General features: G+C 35.5%; 3 protein-coding genes across 7 annotated transcripts; 1 reads left to right on the top strand and 2 right to left on the bottom strand.

Moving 5' to 3' along the window:
- Nucleotides 1–279: 279 nt before the first annotated feature.
- On the top strand, nt 280–3251 carry LOC132055244 (protein MANNAN SYNTHESIS-RELATED 1). The gene is made up of 6 exons (XM_059446966.1): nt 280–666; nt 1172–1280; nt 1367–1437; nt 1575–1660; nt 1952–2531; nt 2662–3251. The coding sequence occupies exons 1-6, from the start codon at nt 565–567 to the stop codon at nt 2938–2940; spliced, it is 1227 nt and encodes a 408-aa protein (XP_059302949.1). The 5' UTR covers nt 280–564; the 3' UTR covers nt 2941–3251.
- Nucleotides 3252–4268: 1017 nt separating this feature from the next.
- Nucleotides 4269–21328, bottom strand: LOC132055243 (calcium-transporting ATPase 9, plasma membrane-type). Of its 5 annotated transcripts, XM_059446965.1 has the most exons (34): nt 21222–21328; nt 20915–21034; nt 20250–20366; nt 20131–20170; nt 19035–19150; nt 18801–18932; nt 18628–18717; nt 17697–17766; nt 16632–16702; nt 16453–16536; nt 16293–16370; nt 16141–16212; nt 15406–15489; nt 15239–15321; nt 15028–15136; nt 14007–14062; nt 13865–13907; nt 13669–13752; nt 13425–13562; nt 12796–12861; nt 12613–12714; nt 11892–12002; nt 11531–11698; nt 10775–10834; nt 10184–10348; nt 9962–10078; nt 8019–8117; nt 6519–6656; nt 6205–6305; nt 5548–5593; nt 5292–5426; nt 5021–5128; nt 4841–4932; nt 4269–4751 (listed from the first exon to the last, which is right to left on the bottom strand). In XM_059446965.1, exons 3-34 carry the CDS (start codon nt 20277–20279, stop codon nt 4646–4648), a joined length of 2994 nt encoding a protein of 997 aa, XP_059302948.1. In that variant the 5' UTR covers nt 20280–20366; nt 20915–21034; nt 21222–21328; the 3' UTR covers nt 4269–4645. The 5 variants fall into 5 exon arrangements, with proteins under 5 accessions (XP_059302948.1, XP_059302944.1, XP_059302947.1 ...); XM_059446961.1 differs by lacking the exon at nt 21222–21328 and having other exon boundaries at nt 20915–21122; XM_059446964.1 differs by lacking the exon at nt 21222–21328 and having other exon boundaries at nt 4269–4731; nt 20915–21122.
- A 1795-nt stretch (nt 21329–23123) lies between these two features.
- Nucleotides 23124–26213, bottom strand: LOC132058052 (metal tolerance protein C4-like). Its single transcript, XM_059450618.1, has 13 exons — nt 25696–26213; nt 25539–25590; nt 25302–25434; nt 25131–25186; nt 24911–25025; nt 24756–24813; nt 24544–24662; nt 24336–24455; nt 24074–24175; nt 23919–23991; nt 23771–23838; nt 23607–23667; nt 23124–23480 (listed from the first exon to the last, which is right to left on the bottom strand). The coding sequence occupies exons 1-13, from the start codon at nt 26003–26005 to the stop codon at nt 23356–23358; spliced, it is 1392 nt and encodes a 463-aa protein (XP_059306601.1). The 5' UTR covers nt 26006–26213; the 3' UTR covers nt 23124–23355.
- Between the last annotated feature and the right edge of the window lie 9 nt (nt 26214–26222).

Below are 26222 nucleotides of genomic sequence, written 5' to 3'. Positions count from 1 at the left end.
CATTATAATTTACGTGAACACATAAGTTACACGGTATCCGATGCTTAATAAAAAATGAATGTGAGACAATTAGTACTATAATTTTGCTAAAAAAGACTGTTTCTATTCTAATGTAAAAGCCTCTTTATGCTTATCCAAGGTTAAAACATTACTCAAACACTACATTAAAAATTTAAGAAAAATTAGTTCAAGGTGAATAAAAATAAAGATGGTTAATTTGAAAAAGAAGGTTGGGTTTAGGTGAAGAAAAGAGAAGTGTCGGTGGAAGAAGACAGAGTCGCCCTCTCTCCGACACACTTTTAACTTACTCCAACACACACACTAAACACTGTCTGGGCCCTACGTACACAGAAATATATAATACTAGTAGTGAGTAGTAATGTAAACATTGTAGTGTGTGTATTACTAAATCACTGTCCGGGTTTTAGCTTCTGCTTGTTCCAATATCCAAAGCATATTCTATATATATTACAATCCATCATTTATCATTTGGACTGGTTCAGTAGTTTGCTCTTCTCAGTCACCACCACAGTTACTATTCAATACATTGCTGGTGAATTAAAGATGGCTGTGGATCCGAGACAGGTCTTGGCTGGTGTTCTTACTATCACTATGTTCGTTATGCTTGGAGATATGATCAAAAGGGACCATTTTGATGCCCTTCCTGTAATCCCCTTCACCTTTCATTACTGCAATTTTCATTTCCTTAATGTTGCTATATATTCTTCAAGACTGCATCTTTTCATATTTTCATTGTGCCACTTTAATTGGTTCTATTTTGTTTGTACTTCTCCATATTGTATTCTAGTGATCCAGATTGTAGCTTGACACTTGTTCTTCTCCTGCTCTGTTTTTTCCTCAAATATCTTTGTTTGTTTCTCCGTCTACTTTTGTTGCTTTATGAAATCCAATTAGATACAGCAGCTTCACTTGTCTAAACCGTTGGAAGACATTAACTGGAATACCCTTCCCAGTTTCTCGAGATCCCACCAATTTGTCTCTTTCTTTCAAATCTTGTACTCCATCTTGTTTACCACTTTGTATTCACAGATCCCGTTAAAAGCACTTCATAATGATGAAAGAGTGATTATGAAGTAAAGTTATCTTCTTTTTTCACTTTATCAAAGAATTTACATTTGATCAATTCTGATTTCCTTTTATCTTTACCAAGGTGGATTCAGAAATATCAATTCATGGTACCAGAAAGCAAAGTCTAGTTGGTGGGCCTTGGAAAGAGGATGGGGAATCTCTAAACTCATGTTGGACTAAACCAGTTCTTGGTGAGAGATCTATCTTTTAAGGGAGTACAGACTCATTTCTTTCCAGCATATTCTTTTAATCTCTTCTTATATGATTGCTCTAACAGAGGAAGCTGACGAATCACAAGGATATGTTACCTTCTCGCTCACTAATGGTCCTGAATATCACGTCTCTCAGGTATATATATTGTTCAACCTCTACTATTCAACCAGAAATTGCTGCTTTTGTTGCCTTCAACTTCACTTTTTGAGTTATAATTAGTTTACGATGGCTGAATTTAGTGTTGTATGCCTCTTCTCTGTGTCAATTTTCAGATTGCTGATGCAGTGGTAATAGCAAGATATCTGCACGCAACTCTTGTACTCCCAGACATAAGGGGAACTGAACCTGGTGATAAAAGGTCAGTGTTTAAACTGGCATTGCACCATCTAGTTATTCTACTGTAATTGTGCTGCTTGTTTCAAACGGAGACTGAGTTTTTAGTTTTTTAACAGATTCATGTAGTGTACTAGTGTAGTGTAACTGCAAAAGAAACTTTATCTTCTAGTTATTTTTCAAACTCTGGGGGTAAAAGCAAAAGTTACAGTAGATTTGTGAATATTCGAACAGCTTACCTTTAAGTTTTTCCATATCTACAGATTCATGATATAGTATTCACATCATCCAGGGCTCATAATTTTGCGACTTTCAGGAAATTTGAAGACGTCTATGATGTTGAGCAGTTTGTGAAAAGCCTTGATGGGGTGGTAAAAGTAGCTAAATCTAAGCCATCAAAAGTCTCAGGAAGGAATCTAGCAGTTGTGAAGGTTCCTAGCAGAGTTACTGAAGAACACATTGCTGTTAACATCGAGCCAATTTTCAGATCAAAGGGGAACATAAGGCTAGCGACGTATTTTCCATCAGTAAACATGAAAAAAACGAAAGAGAATAGCAACATCGACTCAACTGCATGTTTGGGGATGTTTGGAACTCTAGAGGTTCAGCCTGAAGTTAATGGAGTAGTTGAGTCTATGATGGAGCGCTTAAGAGCTTTGAGTAGGAAATCAAATGGACAGTTTATCGCGGTGGATCTAAGGGTTGATATATTGGAGAAAAAAAGTTGCCAAGGAAACAGTGCTTCTAAATCAAAAAGTTGCTATGGTCCACAAGAGATAGCTATGTTTTTGAGAAAACTTGGTTTCAACAAAGATACAACTATATATCTTACTCAATCTAGGTGGGATAGCAGCCTTGATGCATTAAAGGATCTCTTTCCTAGAACATACACTAAGGTAAAGTTTCTTCTGTGTCATTCTTACCATTTCATGTTTCACTTTTTAATAAGAGAACAGGTCCAGATGTATGTGTATGTGTGTTTAGTCTTTGTTTCGAATCTTAACTTGCTTCGAAATGCAATTGCAGGAAAGCATAATGCCCATAGACAAAAAGGCAAAATTTCTTGACACGGAGAATTCTGAACTGGAGAAAGTTATCGATTTTTACATGTGTTCTCAGAGTGATGTATTTGTACCAGCCATCTCGGGTCTATTTTATGCCAATGTGGCTGGCAAGAGAATCGCTTCTGGAAAGACTCAGATACTAGTTCCAGCTGATATTGCTGGTTCTTCTGCTTCTTCAACAGACTACTTATCTCATTATGTCTCAAAAAAGAACCACTTTGCCTATTCGTGCTTCTGTTAGCTCGTTGCGAAGAAAAGATCAATGACCCAATATACTGTACTATTACGATGTGCGATGGGCTCGCTCTAGTGCTGCAGTTCTTTCAACTTTTGTTTACAGAAGACACAAGTTTGCTTCTAAAGTTTGCAGTGATCAATATTTAGATAGACCTTTCTGGGGTTCATTTGTAGAGGTTTTGGTGGAAGAGATCAAGCTCCCTCCCACTTCAGCCCCAAACAAGTTGTGTTGAAGTTTATCATTTGTTGGACATACGGTATTGTCATACAAATATAGTGATTTTGAATGGAAAACCTTGAACATTTTGAGTTTCATTATGCCGCTGTCGACTTTACGTTTTTGTTGAGAGGAACAGAAATGATGCACTAAGCACCTATTTCTAAAATGTCACCGATGTATTTGGCTCCTATACCCTGGGGAAAACAAACCTTTTGTTTCATTCATTTTCATTCTAAAACATAAAATCGTACACCTTTCTACAAAAATCTTTTGGTCTGATGAGTTTAAATACAGTAACATGATCATGACCGATAAGGATATCGCATATAACATCTTTTTATAACAATCAAGTTTTTCCGAAATTGATTTTTTATGTTATATTTTACTTCTCTATAACAACAACAACCAACTTTATAACAGTATGCTCTTTGTAAAATTACCCCCCATATAACAAGTTTTTTTTTTTTTTTTTGCAATATAATAATTAACCATCTTTATAAAAATAGAATATTTATGATTACCAATAATAAGTGTAGTGATTTTAACCAAATATGTGAGCATTTAATACACTATTTATGACAAAAAATGTCATATGAATATATATACTTTCATCATTAAAGGATTTTTCTTCGTTATACAAAGAAGCTTAGAAGTTGACCATTAAAAATGAAAATTAGATTTTATGCATCTTTTTTGTCTATAACAAAGAAAGTATTATTTAAATGTCAATGCTGTTATAGGTGTATAACAGCTGAAAAATTTCGGACCCAACAATGTTGTAATAGAGAGGTTTGACTGTGTAAGGTTCTAGCGAGGGCACACGTTGACACTAATTATTATGCTCTTGCCGTTGGCATTTGTGAATGAATGCAAACACAACTGCTACACCAAAATTAATACACCTGTTCGGCGGGAAAAAAATACATATCTCCCATACATATCCATAGATACAATCACACAAATTACAATAAACAAGATTTAAACTTGCTACTTAACTCCTGTTCCGTAAAAGAAAATATACATATTTAATTATTTATCATGTACTATAAGCAACGTACTTTTTCAGGTTGGTTTCTAATGGACATATCTTCCAAGTTCCATACATATACATATAAACAAATTACTATAAACAAGATTTGAACTTACTACAGTATTTCTGTTCTGTAAAAGAAATATATACATATTTATCATGCAACATGCTTTCGGCTTGCTTTCTAATGTCTATCTCAACTTTTTTGGGATTCTCTTTTCTTCCCATTCAGCATTAACAAATGCTAAGTTATGTTGTATAACTATTATAAAACCTAGTGGACAGTAATATATGTCTGTCATGTACTATAAACAACACACTCTAGGATTGCTTTCTAATGTCATCGTAATCTTTTTTGGGTTCTTTTTTCTTCCAATTCAGCACTAACAAACACTAATCATACGTACTACACATATATACAACCAAGTAGGACAGTAGATCTGCATGAAAGCAATTTATTCATGCATTACGAGCTGCAATGCATCGCTGATACGATTTGATGAAGACCTTACCCAAGGGGGTCTTTGGAACTGGGATCAATTTTCCTGCAGCAGCAAGAGGCCAGCTGTGACAATAAAACAAAGATGTTGACATGCGGATGAGATAATGGCTAGTCAACCCAACAAAAACCCACAAAATCGTGCTGTACACTACCTGATAATACCAATGGCAAGTGAAACCAACCATAATTTCCAACTGACTCTAACGGTTGAGGTAAATTTTCCAAGGAACTCGATGATAATGATCTGTTGTATGGAGGAATATGCTAGTCAGTGATGAAACATAAAGAAAGAATTGTAATCAGAAATATATCCACGTTGAAAGATATCTCACCTGAAGTATGAGAGTAGTTCCCACAACCCCAGTAAAGAGGGGGTTTTTGGTCACACCGGTAAAGACATTAATTTCATCTGGCTTTCGAGCATTAACCTCATTGAATATCTGTATTTGAACTAGTTAGACAAGTGAAGAATGAAGATTATCGACAACCATTTAAGAAAATACACAGCATACACATTTTCCTTTTTCATCAGATAAGACAATAATTTTAATGACATCTCAGACCCAGACTTCTTCTCCTTTGCACTAAGATGAAAAAACTTACTTGGCAGAAAACAAATGTGTTGAAAATTAAGGTATTCTTCACCATATTAGCATATTTTGGGTCATCATGCTCTAAGCTGAGAATACTCTTGCCCTGGAAATTGAGAACAAGAAGGATTCCGATTTGGTAGAGAGCCTACAGAAAAGAAAATAACCAATTTTGTTTATAAAAAAGGCATGCTATTAAAATTTCTTCTTTAAGGTGAAAATAACAAGATAAAACGAAACAATGATGTTATATCAGTGAGGCCACAGACCTGAATCAACAAGTTCCTCCACATGATATTTGTTACCAGAGGTTCCCTAAATTACACAAATGGTAGTGTCAGAGCATGTAAAAAGCCTTAATGCATTCTTGAGACACAGTAAAATAAGCAAAACAACACTCTCTGTCTGTTTTCTCTTTTTTCTTCAAAAGAATCATATACGGAGCCGTGAACTAGAAAAACAAATATTAGGGAACATACAGAAGGTGCAAGCCAGATTATTTTAGATAAAGAATATCTGTCTCATGATGAATCTTATTCCTGTCAGTGAGGAGTTCTGACATTAAAATAAACAAAGCACAGAAGCTAACAAAAGCAATTAGTAAAATCTACATCTTTGATGCACCTTTTGGAAATAAGTGGATGAAAAGTAGATGCATAATTACACTAGGAGCGTCCCTCACACATATCATGGGAGATAGAAAAATATGCATCTAGCATAGCAGTAGTTTCTTCACGATACTATAGAAGGCTTCAAGCTTACATTCCCAGAAATTATAATAGATATACTGATCATGCACCATTTTAAAACTCAAATCTAGCAGGCTCTGCGGCATAACTCATTTTATGATAACTGGAAATCATAAAAAAGTAATATGAAAGGTAAGGAGATAGCATGGTAAATCCCCATTTTGAAGAGTTGCTGACCTTCGACCAACAGGAGGTCTATGCATTAGATGGTCAGTTGGTGGTTCAGTAGCCAAAGCTAGTGCTCCCAGAGTATCCATAATGAGATTGATCCAAAGAAGCTGCAACAAGAAGTATCCTTGAGCAAAACGCAAAAGCCAAAAAAAAAAAAAAAAAAAAAAAAGAATCCTGCAGTGCATAATATGCAAGTCCTCATTATCTGCTGAATGATAAACACAGCCCCATATACACTATACATACACATATTTATGCCTATGAAATTACAAATTATATATGCATTCCTGCATCTGTGTAGGGCAGGAGAGAGAGGGGACCTGCACTGTGTTTAGAGGAACATCACCAGAAGAAACTGCTGCCACAACATTGATTACAAGAGCTGCGACATTAACAGTGAGCTGGAACTGAATGAATTTCTGAATATTTGCATAAACAGAACGGCCCCAGCGTACAACCTACATTGAGATAAATTAAGTCAAGAACCATGGGTTTCACCTATGCTAGTACGCTGAGCCACTGACAAACTAAAACCAGCTGATACAACAGAGAGATGGGTTAAAAAGACACATCATCTGCTTCCTCAGTGTTTGGTTGCTTTCTCCAAGTTTGTCAAATAAACATGGCTCAAAGGATGGCATGCCAGTCAAAGAAGAATAATATCCACTAGGAAATTTGATGATGCAAAGGCAAAGGGATGCAATAACAAGATAAACAAGAAGCTTGCACTGCTTGTTTCTCATTTTATGATTCCTCTTTCCTGCCCTTGCGGTTTGTCACTACATCATCTAACAAAATATCTGCGGAACTTCGTTTTTCATGTTGGCTTTCAAAAATTGATAAGCCGATGTTACATATGTTTGCAAAATCAATGGAAGTTCAGACTATATTCTGATACCTCCTGGTTAAAAATGGCCAACATCTACATGGTTGTGGCATAATAACTTGTGATCTTAGAATGAGTAGTCACATATTTAGAAGCATTATAACATTATTCCAAGTCACCTTCACAAATTCAGCAAAATTACCTTTCAAGATCAAAACAAAAAATATAAAACATGAGTACATGTCTGAGTTTTTATGTGCTTTCGTCCTCCAAAACCACCCTTCATAGTCCAAATAAATGTTCTCACCAGAATTCTGAAGTTCCGATAAATATGTTTAATAAGCATTCCCAACATCATATGTAGTTGAGGCGTAATGAAAGTTCAGACTATATTATAATACCTACTGGCTAACGATCCCTACATTAACATAATAGATGTAGAATTAATGATCTCAGAATGAGATTTTATATTTGTTAGAGGCATTATAAGTTGGTATAATTCACCTTTAACAGCTTAGCAAAATACCTTCCAAGACTGAAATAAAAATACAGAACATGAATACATATCTATGAGCTTTAATGAGCTTTTGACCTCAAAACCCACCTCCATAGGCCCAAAGATGTTCTCATCAGAATTGTTAAGTTTATGATAAATGTGCTGTATTTTAATGGTAAAAATAGGGCAGCCTGGTAGACAAAGCATCCCGTGTTAGCAAGGGCCGGGGAAGGGCCGCACCCCAAGGGGTGTGATGTAGACAGCCTACCGTAATGCAAGATTTAGTGGCTGCTTCCACGGCCTGAAGCCGTGACCTATAGGTCACACGGTGACAACCTTACCATTGTTCCAAGGCTCCCCTTCTTGTGTTTTAATGGTGAAAAGACTTAATAGGCATTTCTGACATCGTACATAGTTGAGACCTATAATCACACACAATAATTTCTAAAAAGCAATCTAACATTTTCTTCAAACACCAAAAGAGATTCTCCAACTCACCTTCACCACGGAAGCAAAATTGTCATCCAAGATAATGATGTCAGAGCTTTCTTTTGCGACTTCTGTTCCTTGAATGCCCATGGAAAGGCCTATATCGGCCTAAATATTGAAACACAATGAGATTAACTAACCACAGAAAAATCATTAGACAAATACAAAATATAACATTGAATAAAATTACAGCAAATAAAGCATTCAAAAAAGAATAATGTAATTAGGCACAAAAAGCTGCTATTCCAGACTATATACAACACCTGAACCTCGGCAATATCTTTAAACCCTGAGCATCAAGCCATGGTACATTACTTACCAAGGAGAATCAGTTTTATTTGAGGTGTATCATAATAGATTTTGAAGCAGATAACACAATGGTCCCGTTGGTGATACTACCAGATACAAACAAATTGTACTATTTTTGGTACTGCCTTCACTCTGATTGAATGTCCAACTTTTCTGGTCAGACCCAAAATATTGTCAAGGAAACTGTAACCAATATTATACCCCAACTAAATATATGGTCTGACGCATTTCGTCAAACTGCTTCTATACTAATCCTTTTGTCAAATCAAAAACTAGGGTTATCAACTCTTAACCTAGTCATTGTGCAAGTAAAACATGGATATTTATTTACGCTAAGACCCATGGAGTCGAGAAAGTCTACCAAATGCCTAGACAAACCAAACCATTTTACTGGAGGTACTCAAACGAATATATGGGCACTTCTGCCATTCTCAGTTCATAGGCACCCACCAATACCTAGGAACTCACCAATACCTAGGTTCCGATTGCGGAAACTACTAAACACTTTCAAATCGGAAAGGACTTTTGCTCTCTAATTAATTGGGAAAAAAACAGAAACATTCTGAACGGATATCAAGTCTTTGAGAGGGAAGCAACAGAAGAGTATTAGGAAAAGGGAAAATGGAAGACGAAGGAGAAAAGATCATCTTCATCACACATCCATCTATATACCAAGTTCTCCTTCATCTTCTTTACTTGTTAAGGTTTTAACAAAGACAAGTGCTTATTCTTTGATGTTCTGCAGTAGAATACAGTTGGAGCTTAGATATAACAGGTGCTTATTATATGGTGGTTTTTAAAATATTTTCATCTCTGTTCCTCATTGAATTATGCATATTTTATGTTAGTGATAAATTCTTCACGTTTAGTGAAGTTGATTATATTATTGGCCAAATTAAATTTAAAGGGATAACATCTAATGATGTTTGGAGGAAAGAAGTCAGACTGAATGCAATGCTACTCTAGAAATCATAGAATATGACATAAATTTAACAAAACTGCCTAGCTATCTTTGTTGTTGTGGATACAGTGCTAAAAATAAGAGGAGCTTTCTAGATCATACTGCATCATGGACAAAACTAGATTAGAGTCACTAAAGGGACATTCAAGAGTAGGAATTAGATGGTAGTCAACGCTACCCTCGATAGCTACCAAACATTAGGGAATTCCACTGATTTATGAGGTCAGTTATACTCTTAAGGTATATTGAGCAAATCTAATTAAGAACCCACACCGACGCAGCCTTTATGATTAGAAAAGCTTAAGGTAGGAAATCCTACCAAAAACAATGATTATAACTCAGGGAATGAGTATTTTGAAACTCTCCTTATTTAAAACCGTTATTAATAAAATGAGGTTAAGTTGAACTCCTAACCTTCATTTAATATTAACTTTTCCTTCCTCTTGTATATTGAGTGCTCTATGCATCAAGTTTATCTTCCCTTTTTTTTAAAGAAAAAAATTCAAAATGACCAACCAAATCTCAGTCATTATTTCTCAAGTAGCATAGGATCAAACCACTTCTTCTCAAAGTTTGAGTTAGTGCTCAGAAACCAAGCGTGTACAACGATCAGCTAGTGAAGACACAAAAAGGGGAAGAGAGCTAAACAATTGAACAAAAAGAGATAAGAAAGTCGTCAAACCTCATGCAGAGCAGGAGCATCATTAGTTCCATCTCCAGTAACAGCAACGACCTCCCCTAGTTTACGCAGTGTTTGCACAAGCAAAAGCTTGTCACTTGGAGATGACCTTCCCATAACCTAATAACCGGCTTTCTACTTTTAACAAGATGTGCCAACATATAACTGGAGATACAAGTAGATTAAATATAAAAATCAGTTATTATCTCTTCATGGATAACATACCGACATTCTTTTTGCAACTTGTTCTCGCTCCTTCTCAGACAACTCACGGAAGGTCTTCCCGTCAATAACTTCAAATTCTGTGACTTCAGTATTTGAAGTTAAAATTCCACACTCCAAGGCAATTGCTCTAGCTGTTTGAATATTATCTCCTGTCACCATGCGCACCTAGGGTTCTCAAGAGTAAAGTTTTTGCTTATAAGAACGAGTGCTTAAGCCAAAATGCATTGCAGATATCTTCAAATTGTGAGTTACAATCATGTGGCTAAATGTGCATACACAACCATGACAAATACTAAGCTATATGCATCCTCAAAATGGCTAATAACTGAAATATTTTAAACCATTCAAGACCTACCAAATTTCCGAATAAATTTCCTGTAAAGAGGAAGATGGATTTTGATAGAATAAACATCCGAAATTAGTATAATTAACTGGTTCAATGTTTGAAAAAGGTTCAATTAATTAAAAAAGAAATCACCTTGGACCAAAGGCAAATTCTTCTTCCTGACAAAGTTAGATATGATTATATAGTCGATCATATCACCTTGTTGGCTATTATTTCATACATATGCAGCCAAACAAAAAGATTACCTTAACACCAGAATCGGTGCACTGTCTCACTGCATCTTTGACACCTGGCCGACAAGGATCCTATGTAGAAAGGCAAAGAAAGATAAATGTGAACTTGCAATACAACTCATGAAATATTAAATATTGCACACAAATATGTACCATGTAGTAAACTTTTTTTTTTAAATAAGGTGATGTCTCAGACATCTTGGGCACACCTCGACTAATTCAACGGGTACCTGCTACTTCCCACTAGTACAGGTACCCCGTAACTCTACCTACCAAAACTTAGGCAGATCAGAAAGTTCACCTAATGTTGATGTCGTATACTCTAATACTCTATCCATCTCGTTTTGTTTGACCAGTTTTTAGTTTAGTTGTCTACGAAGTTTAGAAGTCAATTTAGTGTATAATACTTCTATAATATATTTTTCTATAAAATGCCTTGAGTTCTATTATTTTATATAGGATGTGACATCATTGAATCTTGTGATAATTTCCAATTATTATTAACACAAATGTATCAAACAGAATAACTAAATTCACACCATTTCTCTCAAACCCCACGATAGTCGAGCCAGGTCAAACTTCAAAAAAAAAGTAGGATGGAGGGAGTACATGTGCTGCAGACATAAGATTGACAAAGTAATCGAAGAATATGGTATTGTATTCGTCATAAATTACCTGGTAGTCAAACTCAACATGAGAGAGGAGATGAGTAGAACAATATTCACGACACTATAAACATCCCGACTACATGACCTTACAGACATGTACCTTTATACCGAGTATAGCAAGCAAAATAAGGTCATCTTCTGGTAGAGCCCATTGTGCCAGCTGTTCTTCATCAGTTGGAACCTCATCTACATTACAAGTTTGGTATGCAATGGCAACACACCTCAAACTTTTTGCTGCCATATCTTCAATAGCTTCTTTCAAAAAATCCTGCAGCCAAAATAATTAATAAAAAGAGATGAAAGGAGGAAGCCTGCACTAAAGTGTCCTTTTCTGATTCCTAGTTTTGCTTATGTTTTTTCAATGCCCAAATTTGGGACAGCATAAAGTAAACAGAAGTGTTCACAAGACTCAATTTTATCTAAATGTTCTCTCTTAGAAACTAGTCTTAACTTCTTCTAACCTTCTCCCTTTCAATGGAATGCAAGCACCCATTTGAGTCAAGGTAGCCAGTACATGATGCCAGTATAATTTCGGCTGCACCCTTCCAATGTATATGAATTCGAGAGCCACTCTGCAAAGGAAGAAAGAAAACCATTAAATATGCAATTAATAACCTCATATGTGTTTAGATAATTTAAGGAGTTCATCCACACATATATACAGATTGGAGGAAATCAGAAGTGTGCATCAGCAGAAGAAACTATCATGTGAGCCATAAAGAAAACAAGAAAGAATGAATCAACTTGAAAATCCAAAGAGGCCACAGCACATCTGCTAGCTATCATTTATAGGAATCCTCTGGTTCTTAAAGCCCGAGGACCTTTTGACATGATCATTTGATTCGAAACACGAGTAGATTAACTTAGCCTATGATGTCTAGCGAAGAGATAACTTGTTGCTTTAGATCATCATGCAAACACTTACTTCCAGACTACAAACTTGATTTTTGATATTAACATAATACTTGAAGCCTCACAAAGTCTTTAGGTTTCAATTATTAGCTTGTTATAGGAAAAGAAAAATCACCAAATAGCTAAGTTCTCCCATTAAACTGATTATGTGGAGCAATAAAGCCCTCTAAATGGACATAAGTTATATCCAATTTAAAATTAAAGAAACCTTAACAAAAGCGAACAGGATTATGAAGCTGCGAGCACTTGAATATCAGATAAGTTGATTACCTGCTTTCTAATTGCAACACCTCCTCTCTTCTTTGTAGAATTAAAAGGAGAGACATGAAGAACTATGGATTCTGATCTGACAACATCGAACTTCATTCCAATCTGAATAAATTGTGCAATAGTTGAATAAGAAGATTTTGTTGATTTACAGAAGTAAATGGAAAGAGAAGTTGTTAATACTACCTTGACGCCCCATGAAAGAATGGCCTTTTCAGTGGGAGATCCTGAAACCTCTATTCCCTTGCCATCCTACGAAGAGGGGAAATTTGGTAAAAAATAGCATGAAACAAGGGTAAATATATGCATGCCAAAGTAAAACAAGAAATCGTTTCTGCAGATTAGATAACAAATTAAAATTAGAAGTATTGGCCGTGGTGAAGGTGGGAAAGGTATCTGAACTACTGCAAATGTGTAATTTTTTTTTTTTAAGTTTTCATTGATAATAACAAGGCCAACTTGGCCATATACAAGGTGTATACCAAAAAAAGGAGAAACCTACAAGATATGGTTCTCTCCAAATGTCACCCAATCCTCTATACAAATGGGAACTACATGGGTGCACCAAAAGAAAATAAGGGATCGGAGACAACTCCTCAGTTGAGCAAAATGTGTAATAAGAAAGACAATGCATGCATTTTTCTTTAAAGAGTTGATCTGTAGGGACTAATATTCAAGAGCATTTTGAGTAAATGTCATCTAAGAAGACTATTCAGAATTCTCATCTAAAACTTTTTCAATCAAAATACATGGCACATGTATGAGAGAGATAGAAAGATAATTTAGGGAGAGACAAGGAAATAGACAGCGAATACCTTAGAAGTAAAGACACTGCCGGATGTATTCTGAGTTATGCCCTCATCCAGAAGAGAAGAAACAGCTGAATGCAACTGTGAACCATCTTCAGGTGAATCCAGCTTCTTTTCCCCGATATAGGCTTCAACGACTGTCATCTGCACAAAGACAAACATGTAAGTCATCATAAAATCTGTGAATAAGAGCAGAGATGTAACAGAAGGTGTCACTCTGAAGATCAAAAGCATGAAACTGCAATGTAACCTGATTCAGAGTCAGTGTTCCAGTTTTATCACTGCAAATAGTTGTAGCAGAGCCCATAGTTTCACAAGCTGAAAGTCTGCGCACCTGCAAATTATTAAAGAAAATATTTCAAGCATGATTACTATAACATCAGCATTCTTATATATTCAAATAAATAATCAAACAGATTTAGCAAAAGGAGGAAAATTATATGTACCAAAGCCTTGTCAGCCATCATTTTCTTCATTGAGTATGCTAAACTGTCACAACATTTTGAGCAGGCAATGATTTAAGAGAATTACAAGGCACAGAAGATTAAGTCAATAGTGTTGAGTAAGAAGCATTTATTTCATACTTACGTCAATGTAACAGCTAAAGGAAGACCTTCAGGGACAGCAACAACCACAATTGTGACCTGAAAGAACTTATTGTATAGTTAGACAACATTCGAATTTGTAGGTTCTGAAACTGTGAGAAAATTAATTGTCTTCCATTAACAACAAAACTTGGACAAATAGTTGTACAGAAAAGATACAACCATTCATTATTGGAGACCAAACCAGAATAAAAAATTAGAAGATATGGGCACTTCTAACAGATTGTTGAACCAATCTGGAGCATTTTTTACCGTCTCTAAATCTTTTATCGACACTTACATTTTTACCATTAAACAATGTGGAGTACTAGAGGATTACGTCCAAAGAAGGTGACCATTTGAACTTGAGGCTATTTAGAAAATGTCTCTTCCTTTCTCTCTGTTTTTGAGTAACGCAAGTCTATACAGGCAAGTTTAGTTGAGAATCTCAAAACTTCCAAACTATGGGCCTCATTGAGAAAAGGTAGAAGAAAGGATAAAACATCTATAGCAAAGACAATAATATAATTTATATACTATGTTAATCTCTAATAATATGTCAAACGCGAAGGCGATATGGAGAACTCACATAGCTGATCCTAACTAGTTCAGGATTCAGGCGTGTAGTTGATTGATTAGTATGTGACAAGACTCCACTTCTACTTCATTGATAGGTAATAAACATGTCCTAAATAACATTTAAATCGTATAATAAAGTTAATGAACAGTATTGCACTGTCTGTTCAATCTAACCCAGACGGCATCTTACTAGAATTATATTTCCCATGTTAATAATCCTCATTGGACATGACACTTGCCCATATTTGTGCTATATAAACAAAAGGTATCTGGACTACAGTACCTAAGAGCAGTGGAAATCAATAGAAAAAGGCTTTTTCAATTCTTAGATAGTGTAACTAAAATTTGTAACTCCAGTGGTGTCCATTGGAATCCACAATGTATATAATGCATGATGGAACAGAGCCTGAAAGATAAAACTTAAACATTGATCAGAAAGAGCTTACAGCTGCAGTGATGATATGTACAACTCCATCCATTGTTTTACTAACACTGGTCTGTCCACGGACAAACTGGGTAGTCCCATCTGGATTTTTGCTATTTCCAGTGAAGAACCTGGGGGGGGGGGGGGGGGGTGAGAGGAAATATTTAAAGTCATATGCAATATTTAGCATGCAAAGCATACAGAATGGCTTTGGAAGTAAGCATTGTCTTTACCTGCATATAAGAACAATGAGCACAAAGAGAGCAACAACAAGGCCAACAATGCCAATAAAGGTGGCAACCCCATTCAAGCGCACCTGCCATATTGTCATTGAAAGCTAAACAGAATGGATAACAAGTAGAGAAATTGATAGTGATTGACAACACATTCTAATTATAACCTGCAAAGGAGTTTCTTCACCGCTATCCTCTGATATACTCGCCATCAACAATCCCCATTCAGTATTGATTCCTACACCAGTTACCTAAATAAAAATAAATGTTTAAGGAGATAGTGATAAGGGTAACTTTGTTTTCAATATAGAACAAAACATAGTCTTTGAAGACGTTATGGGGTGTTCGGATAAAACTTCCTTGAAGTTGAAACAAAAAGAGTATGAAGTTGAAAAAAAGTAATTTTGCGTGTTTGAACATGAATTTCACTTGGAAAAAAGTTGAACTATTGTGAGTGGACCATTGTTTCACTTGAAATACTCTTCAAATCAGTTTTCCAACTTATATTCTCTATTTCAAGAAATAATGGACCAAATTTGTAAAACAAACATTAGTTTGCAAATTATATTTCGAATTGAAGTTGAGATAATGAAATAAAGTTTATGGCCAAGCGGGGAAAAACAAGGACCATTCCAATACACCAAGGTATGTTCAATTACTAGGTCATCTATTATGATGCAGACTATCATAATAAGGTATGATAAAAACAGGTATTATACAATTACAAGCAACTTAGCATAAAGGACTACTTGTCCTCATAGAAATTCTGCAGTAGGAGACATAAGTTAGTGCAAACAATGTCTAATATGTCATCTGCTCCAAATGGATTAGCTCCTAAATCCTCAAAGGGATGGGGGATATTGAAATAAAAGAAAACAAAGAAAGAAATACGATGATCTTACAAGCATGGTTCCAGCCCCATCTGCTACCTTGCAACCAGCCATCAAGAAAGGCGCCTTTTGATTCTTGTTTACCTTTAAAAATGAAACGATATTTAAGATCATTTGGATCAATGAGCTAATACATACTATGCAAGAAGGTCTAACCATCTTACAATCTTGCTTTCTCCTGTCATGCTAGACTCATCAATTGCCAGAGAATGACCAGAGATCAAGACTCCATCCGCAGGAACCTGGAAGAATAAAAAAGCTCTAGCTCTTTGATCAGAAATTGACTAGAGAAGAGGAAGAAAAAACCTATACTGCCACCTTTACCTGATCGCCTATCCTGAGAGGAACGACATCACCAACAACAATTTCGTATATTGAAATTTTCTCCCTCCGGCCATCTCTTATAACCTTTAGAAATCATTTTCAAGTTGTTAGTTTATCATCTATAAGACAAGAATCGTAATTAATATAATTGTAGTCTTTGATTCCTAAAATGCAATTACCTCTATTTGGATATTTCGCTTTTCTTCATTTAAGTTCTGAAATCGCAAGGACTGTCTGTAATCACTTGTTGCTAAATGAAAATTTAATAAGCAAATCAATATATCAAAGATGTAGTAGTAAATAAGGATTGGTAGGGAATAAAGGAGCACGGCAATACAATGAACTACACTTTAATCATGATATATACAAACAATCCGAAAAACAAGATAGGAACTTGCAAAACCATTCTGAAAGGCTAGACAAGTTAAATCTGTTGGAAAAAAACATGCATCGAGGAGTACCACAGAAATTGAACTCTCCTTTCAAAGGCAAAAGGAAAGGAAGCTATATTATGATGACCAACAAGCAAGATTCCAACTCATCGAATTGTTCAATTGCAATACTCACAAGAATACACCTCACCCCAGAAATTCAAAATTCAAAATAGCAAAGAGCTAACGTCTTTGTTTTACTAATAAAGAAGAGAAGCCTGGTTTGAGGAAAAAGAATAAGAGTAAACATAACTAAACTTCAAAACAAATAAGCATATAATAGCTCTTGATTCTTGAAGAACATTAAAAGAACTTTTTCATTATATAAAGAGAAAGAGAATAATCAATTTATTTGATAGGAAGGAAAATGTATGTAAGAATGCAACTTGTTCTGTGGAGAACTAAAGCTACCAGTAGGCAACGAAGAAAAAAACTGTTTTTTTAGCAACCAAAATATCAACTAAATATGATCCGAAATCTGCAACACGAATCTGGTGTGGCTTGACCAAGGTAAACACATGAATAGAGAGAGAGAGAGTAGGAAGTATACAATAGCAAATTAAGCTGCAGCTAGGACTTTTATCAGTTAAGTGAAATTATGAGGTTAGAATCTTTTGTCTGATTCTATTAGAGTTTCATGGTTTTCTTGAATGCTAATGAATATACTTCAATTGGTTCTAGTAGTTAATAAAAATTCAGTAACCTGGATTGACAAAAGAGAAAGCAGCCAAAGCCATTGTAGAATTTAATGACTTCTATAAATCAATTCACTTGGATTAAAAGTAGTAGACAAACAAGAAGCAAAACAATTACCTGTCACAAATATAACAAGAAGTACAGCAAAAGTTATGCTTCCACCATCATACCATCCTTCTTTCAGACCCTGTATAAATAATCATGAATGAAACTATTAGTAACAACTTTATCAAAAAAAAAAAAAAAAACTATTAGTAACAATCATCATTAAATATGATATAACGACATCTCCTGATTTCCTACAATAATCAAGGACCATCATTAATTTGTCATATTATACTTGTTTGTGTTTGATAAGAAATGGATATTGGCCAAATTTAATCTCAAAAGATAGCTCATAAGATGAGGATTGCTCAAGACCATATAAGGAGTCCTCGTGCTTATCTCACAAACAATGTGGGACTCAACACCCCTCCTCTTGCACGCCCAGTACTGGACATCTGGAGCGTAGATAATGTAGTATGGGGGCCCAACATCGGACTATGCAAGAATTGGGATAAGCTGAATTTGCTAACATCATGCAGAAATGGACATGGACCTAACTTAATCTCCAAAGCTAGCTCATAAGGGTCATCTGGAAAACTTTGACCGAGCAAGCGGCATTGGGCTGCCCCTCAGCAAGCGAAGTCGCATAGGTTTATGCTAAGTATATAGAAACTCCGATAGAATGTCAAAAGAGGAAAAAGAAGAAAGAAGATTTCTTATTAATTTAATTACAACATATAAAGGTGATCCTTTTTCTATAATTACAAATGTGTCCATATGTTAACTAATCGGTTCAAACTGCTTTGTTTTTTCCTATGAGGTCTTTACTGATTGCTATAGAAATCAAATTGACAAGTGACAAAACTCTGAAATTTCCAGAGGTTTTCCAATGACAGGTAAAAGATAGGGGAAAAAAAGATATAGTACAATACAGAGCTTTTATCATCAGTAGATGAACCTATTTTGGCAGTGATTGAAACTTGCAATATAAAGAACAAAATACCTTTGTGTGTATTCCAAGTGCCAGTGATAGTACAGCAGCTACAATTAAGATAATGAGAGTCAGATCTTGCCAAGCCTCCCAAAGGAACCTCTACAAAGAACAAAGATAATAGTTACATCTCACTTCTCCTTACAGAAATCAATTCAACAAGACAACTTAGGAATAACTAGTACCAAGTAACTGCGACCCTTTTTCATGGGATACGTATTTGCCCCGAACACATTCTTTCTTTTTGACAATTCATCATCATCATCAACAATTCCTGAATCAATATCTGTTTTTAACTTCTCTGATAAACCTTTGGCCTGAAGATGTCAACATCAATATCAGCATGCGTATAGAGATGAACCCTCTCTAATAGCACGGTTTTACATAAGATAAACTAAAACTCACTGAAGTTAACTTACTCCTCCGTATTGTTGCAGTGCAGACAGATTGTGATCCCTAGTCACTGAAGCTAGCTGTTCAAGTGAAATTCCATAGTCACCGCTGGGAGGTAGAGGAGCAACTTCGGTACCCAACACTAGCAAACAGAACGAATACCAAAAATGAAGCAAATGACAGCGTTTAAGGTCAGCTACTGATACAAATAGTTAGTATCTAAGCTACCAACAGTTAAAGACAGAGGCTTGCAGTTAACTATATCCTTAAATTCATTTGATGATTAAGATCTTGAAACTTCTGCTAGCATTTCGTCTATCTACATTAAAATTAGCTTTAGGCAGTTTGGCTACCTTGCATGTGCTTCCAAAAGACAAAGTGTGAAACAATAGAATATACTAGAGCAACATTTTCATTTGTTTCTTATTTACTTCACCAAGGGAAGAGTCAACGTGGAACTGCAATAGGATGTGGCTATGCAAGATTAGAATTAACTGATAAGAGTAGGAGAACAGAGCACAAGGAACTATGTGCCAATAACATAGATCTCTTGATAGACAATCGTGCAACCATGAGACAAAATGACAGCACTAACTTCACCTGTACACCAAACGGGTCAAATGTGATAAATTGTTAACCTAGAAAAGAAGAAGAATTTTACAAGTAGACGATCTCAATAGATAGAAGAAAAGGAGGATGAGGGGGTGAGACAGAGAGAGGGAGCAAAGAGATCGCAAGCAATGAGTTAAGAAATAAAGCAACTATGGTTACAGATTAATCAATCAAAAGGTTTCTCTTTCATATTTTCTCATGTCATGGATATTCCGGAAATCTAAATTTCCTTTTAATAGGAGACATTCAATGACCAAATGCCAGTGATCTATTAGCTGCAGGGGTGGACCTAGCATAGTATTTGTTTTGAAAAATTCATTGAATATGTATAAATTATTAATTTAGAACCCAGTAACTTAAACGAATTAGAATCTCGAACCCACAAGCTTCGAATTCTTGCTCCACCTCTGATCAGTACGTATTTTAACCAGTGTTATGCAAGGGAAGCCGCAATATTTGGTAGATATTCAAGATAAAGCATTAGTTGAAAAGGATTTACAAAGTATATACCAATAGCTCTTTGTCCAGCGAGTTTAAAAAGTAGTGCAGCCTACAAAAGCAAACCAACGATGGTGAAATATTCATTAAAGCAATCAAAAGAACACCATAGAAATTAATTTCATCATTACTCTTATGACTTGAGCGTGTGCTCTGATCATCCTTCTTCTTTGTTCTTTCTCTTCGGCTTTTCTCAAGTCGAGAGTATACCTAAATCGGCGTGATGCATTAAGCACAAGTGCTGCTTCCTGTCAGTGATCAAGGTTAATCAGAAAGATAAAGCACAATGTTGATCAATTATTTCTTAAGCTATAGACAAGACGAATGAGATATTAATGTGTCGACGCAGATTACTTCCTTAAAATCTACTAGTCACAAACTCTAACACAAAAGAACACTTTAGCCACCATGAAAATTACTGAGCAAAAGAAAGGAATACATATGGAAAATTATCAAGGCACCATGATTCACTGGTTCAACTAACAGAACATACTCATGCCAACCTGACAACAAAAGGCTAAGACACACGATTCTGTAAGGTACCTAAGAGTTCATTAGCATATTTATAATAAAAATAATCACTTTTTCGCGAGTTTCACGCCCTAACTTTCAGTTGTTCCCGTTTTCCTACCTGAACTATCACCATTGATGTATGAACACACACCTCGAGTTTAGGTAAAACTCGGGAATAAGTGATAGTTGAGGTGTGTTTGTGAGGATTAACTCAAATTTAATGATTAAGAATAGAAAGGACATCATAAAAGACTGAATTGAAATTCAATATAAGAAGACTTACCCTCCAGCGTTTAAGAGCGTGGAAAGACGCCTTCTTGGTATTGGCAATGTCGAAAGGATCAGAGAAATGATGTTGGGAAGAAGAGGATTTGAGAGTGGGGGAGGCAGCCTCCAGGTCAGTCTGATCGTTGAGTTGCATTGTATCAGTCATCAAGAGATGGCACCAACTCTTCAATGGCTATATAGAGGAGAGAATCGGAATGCAAAGAAAACAGCATATACAGAAATAGTAAATGAAAGAAATAGCAAGTCAAAGAGTGGATGAAGCAAGGGAGAGGTGGAGCGATTATATCGGTAAAACCATGAACCTTGATTTGGGTTTTGCCCCAAAAAACTCGGAATGCCGTTAAATAAGAGCTTTAAGTTGATAGCGGCAAACCACTTCTCCTCCATTAACTTTGATTTGGGTTTTGCCCACAACACCGTTGGGCAAATCACTCCTCCCTTCTGTTTTCCTATGACTGACACTTTAAGATTGTCCATTTCAGTTATTGTTTCAAAGTTACAGTCTTTGACCCAATATTTGATCTAATTCAACTGTGTCTCTGCTCCCCTATTTTATGTTCTCCCTTGTGTTTTTGGTCGATTTAAAATGGCGCCTTAAATATATTTTTGAGCATTTTTTATATGGGAAAAATTTCAGAAACCTCCCTCACTTTTGCTTCATTTCACTAACATCCTCTTATTAGAAATATTACGGCTACCTCTCTTATTTTCAACTCCTTTATTTTATTTATTATTAACAAAACATAACATATGTGGACTGATTTGTCCTCCATAAGATCATGCTTTTTTGATTAATTATTAATTTATAAATCCACCTTTAAAAAGTTATTTCTCAGGAATGGATATCATGGGATGTTCACCGGCATGTTCCTAACGTTTGAGCTTTTTTTGTTTCTTCATGTTTTAATTTTTAGATAAAGTATCTTGCCAACTACTCTGTGATTGATTAAGAAAATATAAAAAAATTCTGAAACTAAATTTTCTATATTAAAAATATAATTATCTTATTGCAAGCAAAATCCAACAACACGTGTTAGATAAGTTTTTGATAAAAAAAACGTCTTTAAAATGATGAAGCAGTATAGAGACCTTTACCTCTTAATCCCAATTCGTCAAATCCAGTCCATCAGAATACTACTTGATTCCTAGAAGCAAAAACATAAGGAGCACTTGACATACTTCCAAAAAAGATTACAAGTAAATTACCTTTATTTGTTGAAGACACGGTCAGTAAAAGATAATTATTTTTTTTGTAAAAATTATGATGAGAACACTGGAGAGGTTTGAAGGGGAATAGGAAAAGAGAACCCTTGCTGAGAAGACTGAAGAGCACTTTGGCATATTTTTATTTTCAGTTTATCGAAAATGAGATATTAATAAAATAATAATTAATCCAAAGAGCATGATCTTAGGGAGGGCAAATCAGTCTATGAATGTTATTGTTCATTAGTTACAAAAAAGTTAAAATGAGGGAGGTAGACATAATATTACAAACGTGAGGGGAGGTCAGTGAAATGAAGCAAAATGTGAGGGGAGGTCTCTGAATTTTTCCCTTTTTATATTTCAAAGTTTGTCAAAATTTATCACTTTTGATCTCCAATAGTATTTAATAAACTCTAACCCTTAGATTTTATGAGAACCCGCAGGAAAGAAAAAATTAACCAGAAATACAAGGAAAGTCCCATCAAATCTCAAAAATCATAAGACCAAAAACTACATCATACACCAAAAAAAAAAAAAAAAAAAGAAGAAGAAATTGTACCTCAAAAAGCCCAATTTTGTGATCTCTTAAAATAGTACTGATAAAATTATATGAGAAAGGATCAAATTGGTCCGTCTACTATTAAAAAGGCTCAACTTTGTTATGCATTATACAATCGGGATAAAATAAACCTATGAAGTTACCTAAAGGTACAAAGATATCCCTCTACGCTAAGTTGTCCAATGTGGAAATAAAGATTTCACAATTTTTTCACATGAATACCACATGAAAAATATCTCCAACTCAATTATCTTCTGCCCATATTTAGATCAAATTTATCTCTCTATTATTCGATTGGGAGCAATTTTACCCCACTAATAGTTGATTACGAGCAACTATACCCTTCAAAGTTCTTCGTTTTCATTTCTTATCCTTTTTCCGTTGGTTTTAATGGTAAGAATGAAATTGTCAACGACTGATAACTAAAAATACTTAATTACATGCATGGCGGCGAGTATATTTCCAACAATATTGTAAAAGTGTACTTCCAAAACACCGTTGCTACAAGTTTCCTTTAGATGCTTTAAAGAGCTCTCAATATTGTAGTTTGTAGAACAAAGTTTCATTCGCCTAAGCTAATATGACATTAATTTCTCTTAATAGAAAGCCACAAACGACTTTCTTTAAAAACAAAGTTACATACATTACAGTGAATTAAGCATGTGATAACATGCTCATGGGGATGCACCAATTGAACTATGTACTTCAATGTCCACATGCTTAATACCAGGAACTATTTCCTGGATTTCCTTTTCTAGCCGATCAACTTCAGCCCCTAGTGCTGTCACGACTTCTTCACCTGCCAATATATAGTGATAAATTTATGAGTTTGCTAACATATATATGGTTTCTAATATTCTTACAGTTAACAAGAACAAGAAAAGAACACAGGAAATCACAATAAAGCCTTCGAATTTATTCATACCATAATGTGACATGATTTCCAAGATCGCTGCATCATCCTTGTGCTTTGAAGCCTTTCGAAGCTATACGTATATATATATAAAGTGGATATCAAAAAACTGTTAGAAACTAATCTTGTCATTTCACAGGAGATAACTTTGAATTTCTGCGAAGCTAATCAATAACCTTTTTAGCCCACTGTTCACGTCCAGCTCTGTCGAGATAATTTTGTACCAGTTTTACGCCATTGAAGTCTGCAATATAAAGACCATCATACTATATATTAATAGATGTACTAAGAAATAACCTGAGAGGAAGCACCGGATCCAATCACCTATCTCAGCCTTAAACCTAAAGAAGCCAGGTCCGATCACCTCACTTTTGTAATCATAAACAGAATCAACAACCTGCAGTGGCAAGAACATTTCAGATACTTTAGTTAATTAATCAACCAGATTAGGAAATAAGAGTGTTCCAGAAAGAACATACTGGATCCTTTTTCAACAAATGCATAACTTTTTTCAAGTCTTTGTCGTCAATTGCTCTACCAATTAAAGCATGGCGGTTCCTCTGAATCAAAAATACTGCAACCTGCATATCATTTTCCATTTGATGAGCCTGGATTTCCTTTAATTTAGCATACCCAAAAGAAGGGCCTAATGTACATTAATAAAGAAGAAACAAACAAATAATACAGTTGGACACGTGAAATTAACTGTAAACATGTGAACAAGTGTATAGTCTCACATACCATTCCAAGAAGGTTGCCCACAACAATGGAACCAATGGGATCATAAATTGGATTTCCTGTGACATTAACTGCAACCAATGATGCACCGGCAACGACCAGGCCTGCAACTGAAGCACCATCCTACGAATTGAACACCAAATCACTCATCACTATAACAACAACACACATACGAGTAGCTAGCAAGTCCAGTAAAAGATTTGGCTATCACCTCAGTCATGACAGCAACAGCTGTAGGATCATGACCACGCCAAATATACTCTTTCACTTTCATTCCTTCTGAAGCAGCGCCTTTCCTCACGGATTGTATGGCCACCACAAGAGAAACACCTAAATAGATCCCGAAATGAGACAAATAACATGAACCATGATAAGAATGGACAATCCTGCTACATGCACTAAAGATTATTTGAGAAAGCGTACTCTCTATAATTAAAGAGCCACCAATGACCAAAGCCGCATATTCTAGATGTTCAGGGGACTGAAACAAATACAGAGAAAAATGTGATTCTTACTTAAGTGACAAAAAAGTATTCAACAGATAATGAACTGCTTTATTTTATCAATGATAAAATTACCTGAGAAGTCCATAGGTTTTGAAATCCGTTAACAATTGTAGCACCAGAACCAAGGCAAAAGATGCCAACAGCAGATATCAACGACCAGACAAAACGTTCCCTAAAGTAACCATATCTGAAAAAAGTATACAAATAAATAAAAGATTCACCAGGTTCACAAACTCATCCACGTGTGATATTTAATTAAAATGATGTTGCATGTCAAGGTATTAAGACTTACGGATGGGTAGAATCTGGTGCACGTTTAGAGCTATTTAAACCATACGCAAGAAGTGCCTACATGTATAGAAATGAATAATCTCAATGTTCCTAGTTTTATCCATGAATTATAATATGAGAACGTAACTATATACGCTGAATCCAAGTGGTAGATGGATAATGAGTTGAGAACCTGATTTGCAATATCTGCAACTGAATGTAGAGCTTCAGCCAGCATGACGTGACTGGAGCTGACAAACCAAACCCCAAGCTTCAGGGAAAGAACAAGAAAATTGCATCTTAAAGCCGTTGTGACGGCTCGCTGGCTACAACAAATATTAGGAATGCAAAATAAAGAAATTATAAGGTGACACAAAAAATAGAGATTTAAAGTTTCAGCTAGCTAGCTATCCATAAAAGTTACACGTACCCATGATCATCAAACTCTGCCTCCTTTTTCTTCTTAGATCTACTGAAAAAACCTGCAAATTAATAATTTACAGTAACGACGCCATTACTACAAAGTAATGTCTATTAATGGGAATTTTTATAGGTGTGTCAGCACTGATGGAGGAGAAGAAACTCACCACGGGAGAAAAGGAGGTGACTAGTACTTTTTCTGGAAAGCGAAGACAGAAATGGTGCAGAATTGACTTGCTTGAATACAAGTGAAGATGAGGAATAAGCTGCTCCCGGCCCTCCAATGAAATATTGAGAAAACGCATTGCCATGTAATCCATGATTACAAGCTTTGAAATAAGGTTCAGGCTCTTTATCACAATAATGATCAGAATGTTGGGAGAAATTAGGGGAGAGAAGTGTGTAGAAGGAGCCGGCGGGAGAAGAGACTCGATAACGATGACGAAGGAAAGAAAGAAAACGAGGAGTACTAGCCATGGAAGATCAATAAACAAGTGTGTTGTATATATATTTTACTGTGTATCAGAGTGACAGAGTAGAGGCAATTGATCAGAAGAGGAAAGGGACACGTACGGATAGACTATCCATTATCAAAGGGGCATAGCAGCATAAGCATAGGCGTATACTCCCTTCATCAAAGGCCGTACTATTAGAGGGGAACTATTCTTTCGCATTTTTACTACACAATGCCACT

The sequence above is a fragment of the Lycium ferocissimum genome, chromosome 5, assembly GCF_029784015.1.
Source record: "Lycium ferocissimum isolate CSIRO_LF1 chromosome 5, AGI_CSIRO_Lferr_CH_V1, whole genome shotgun sequence".
Classification (NCBI taxonomy): Eukaryota; Viridiplantae; Streptophyta; class Magnoliopsida; order Solanales; family Solanaceae; genus Lycium; species Lycium ferocissimum.
Note: the sequence above shows the minus strand (reverse complement) of the source record. Positions and strands in the feature narration are given on the sequence as shown.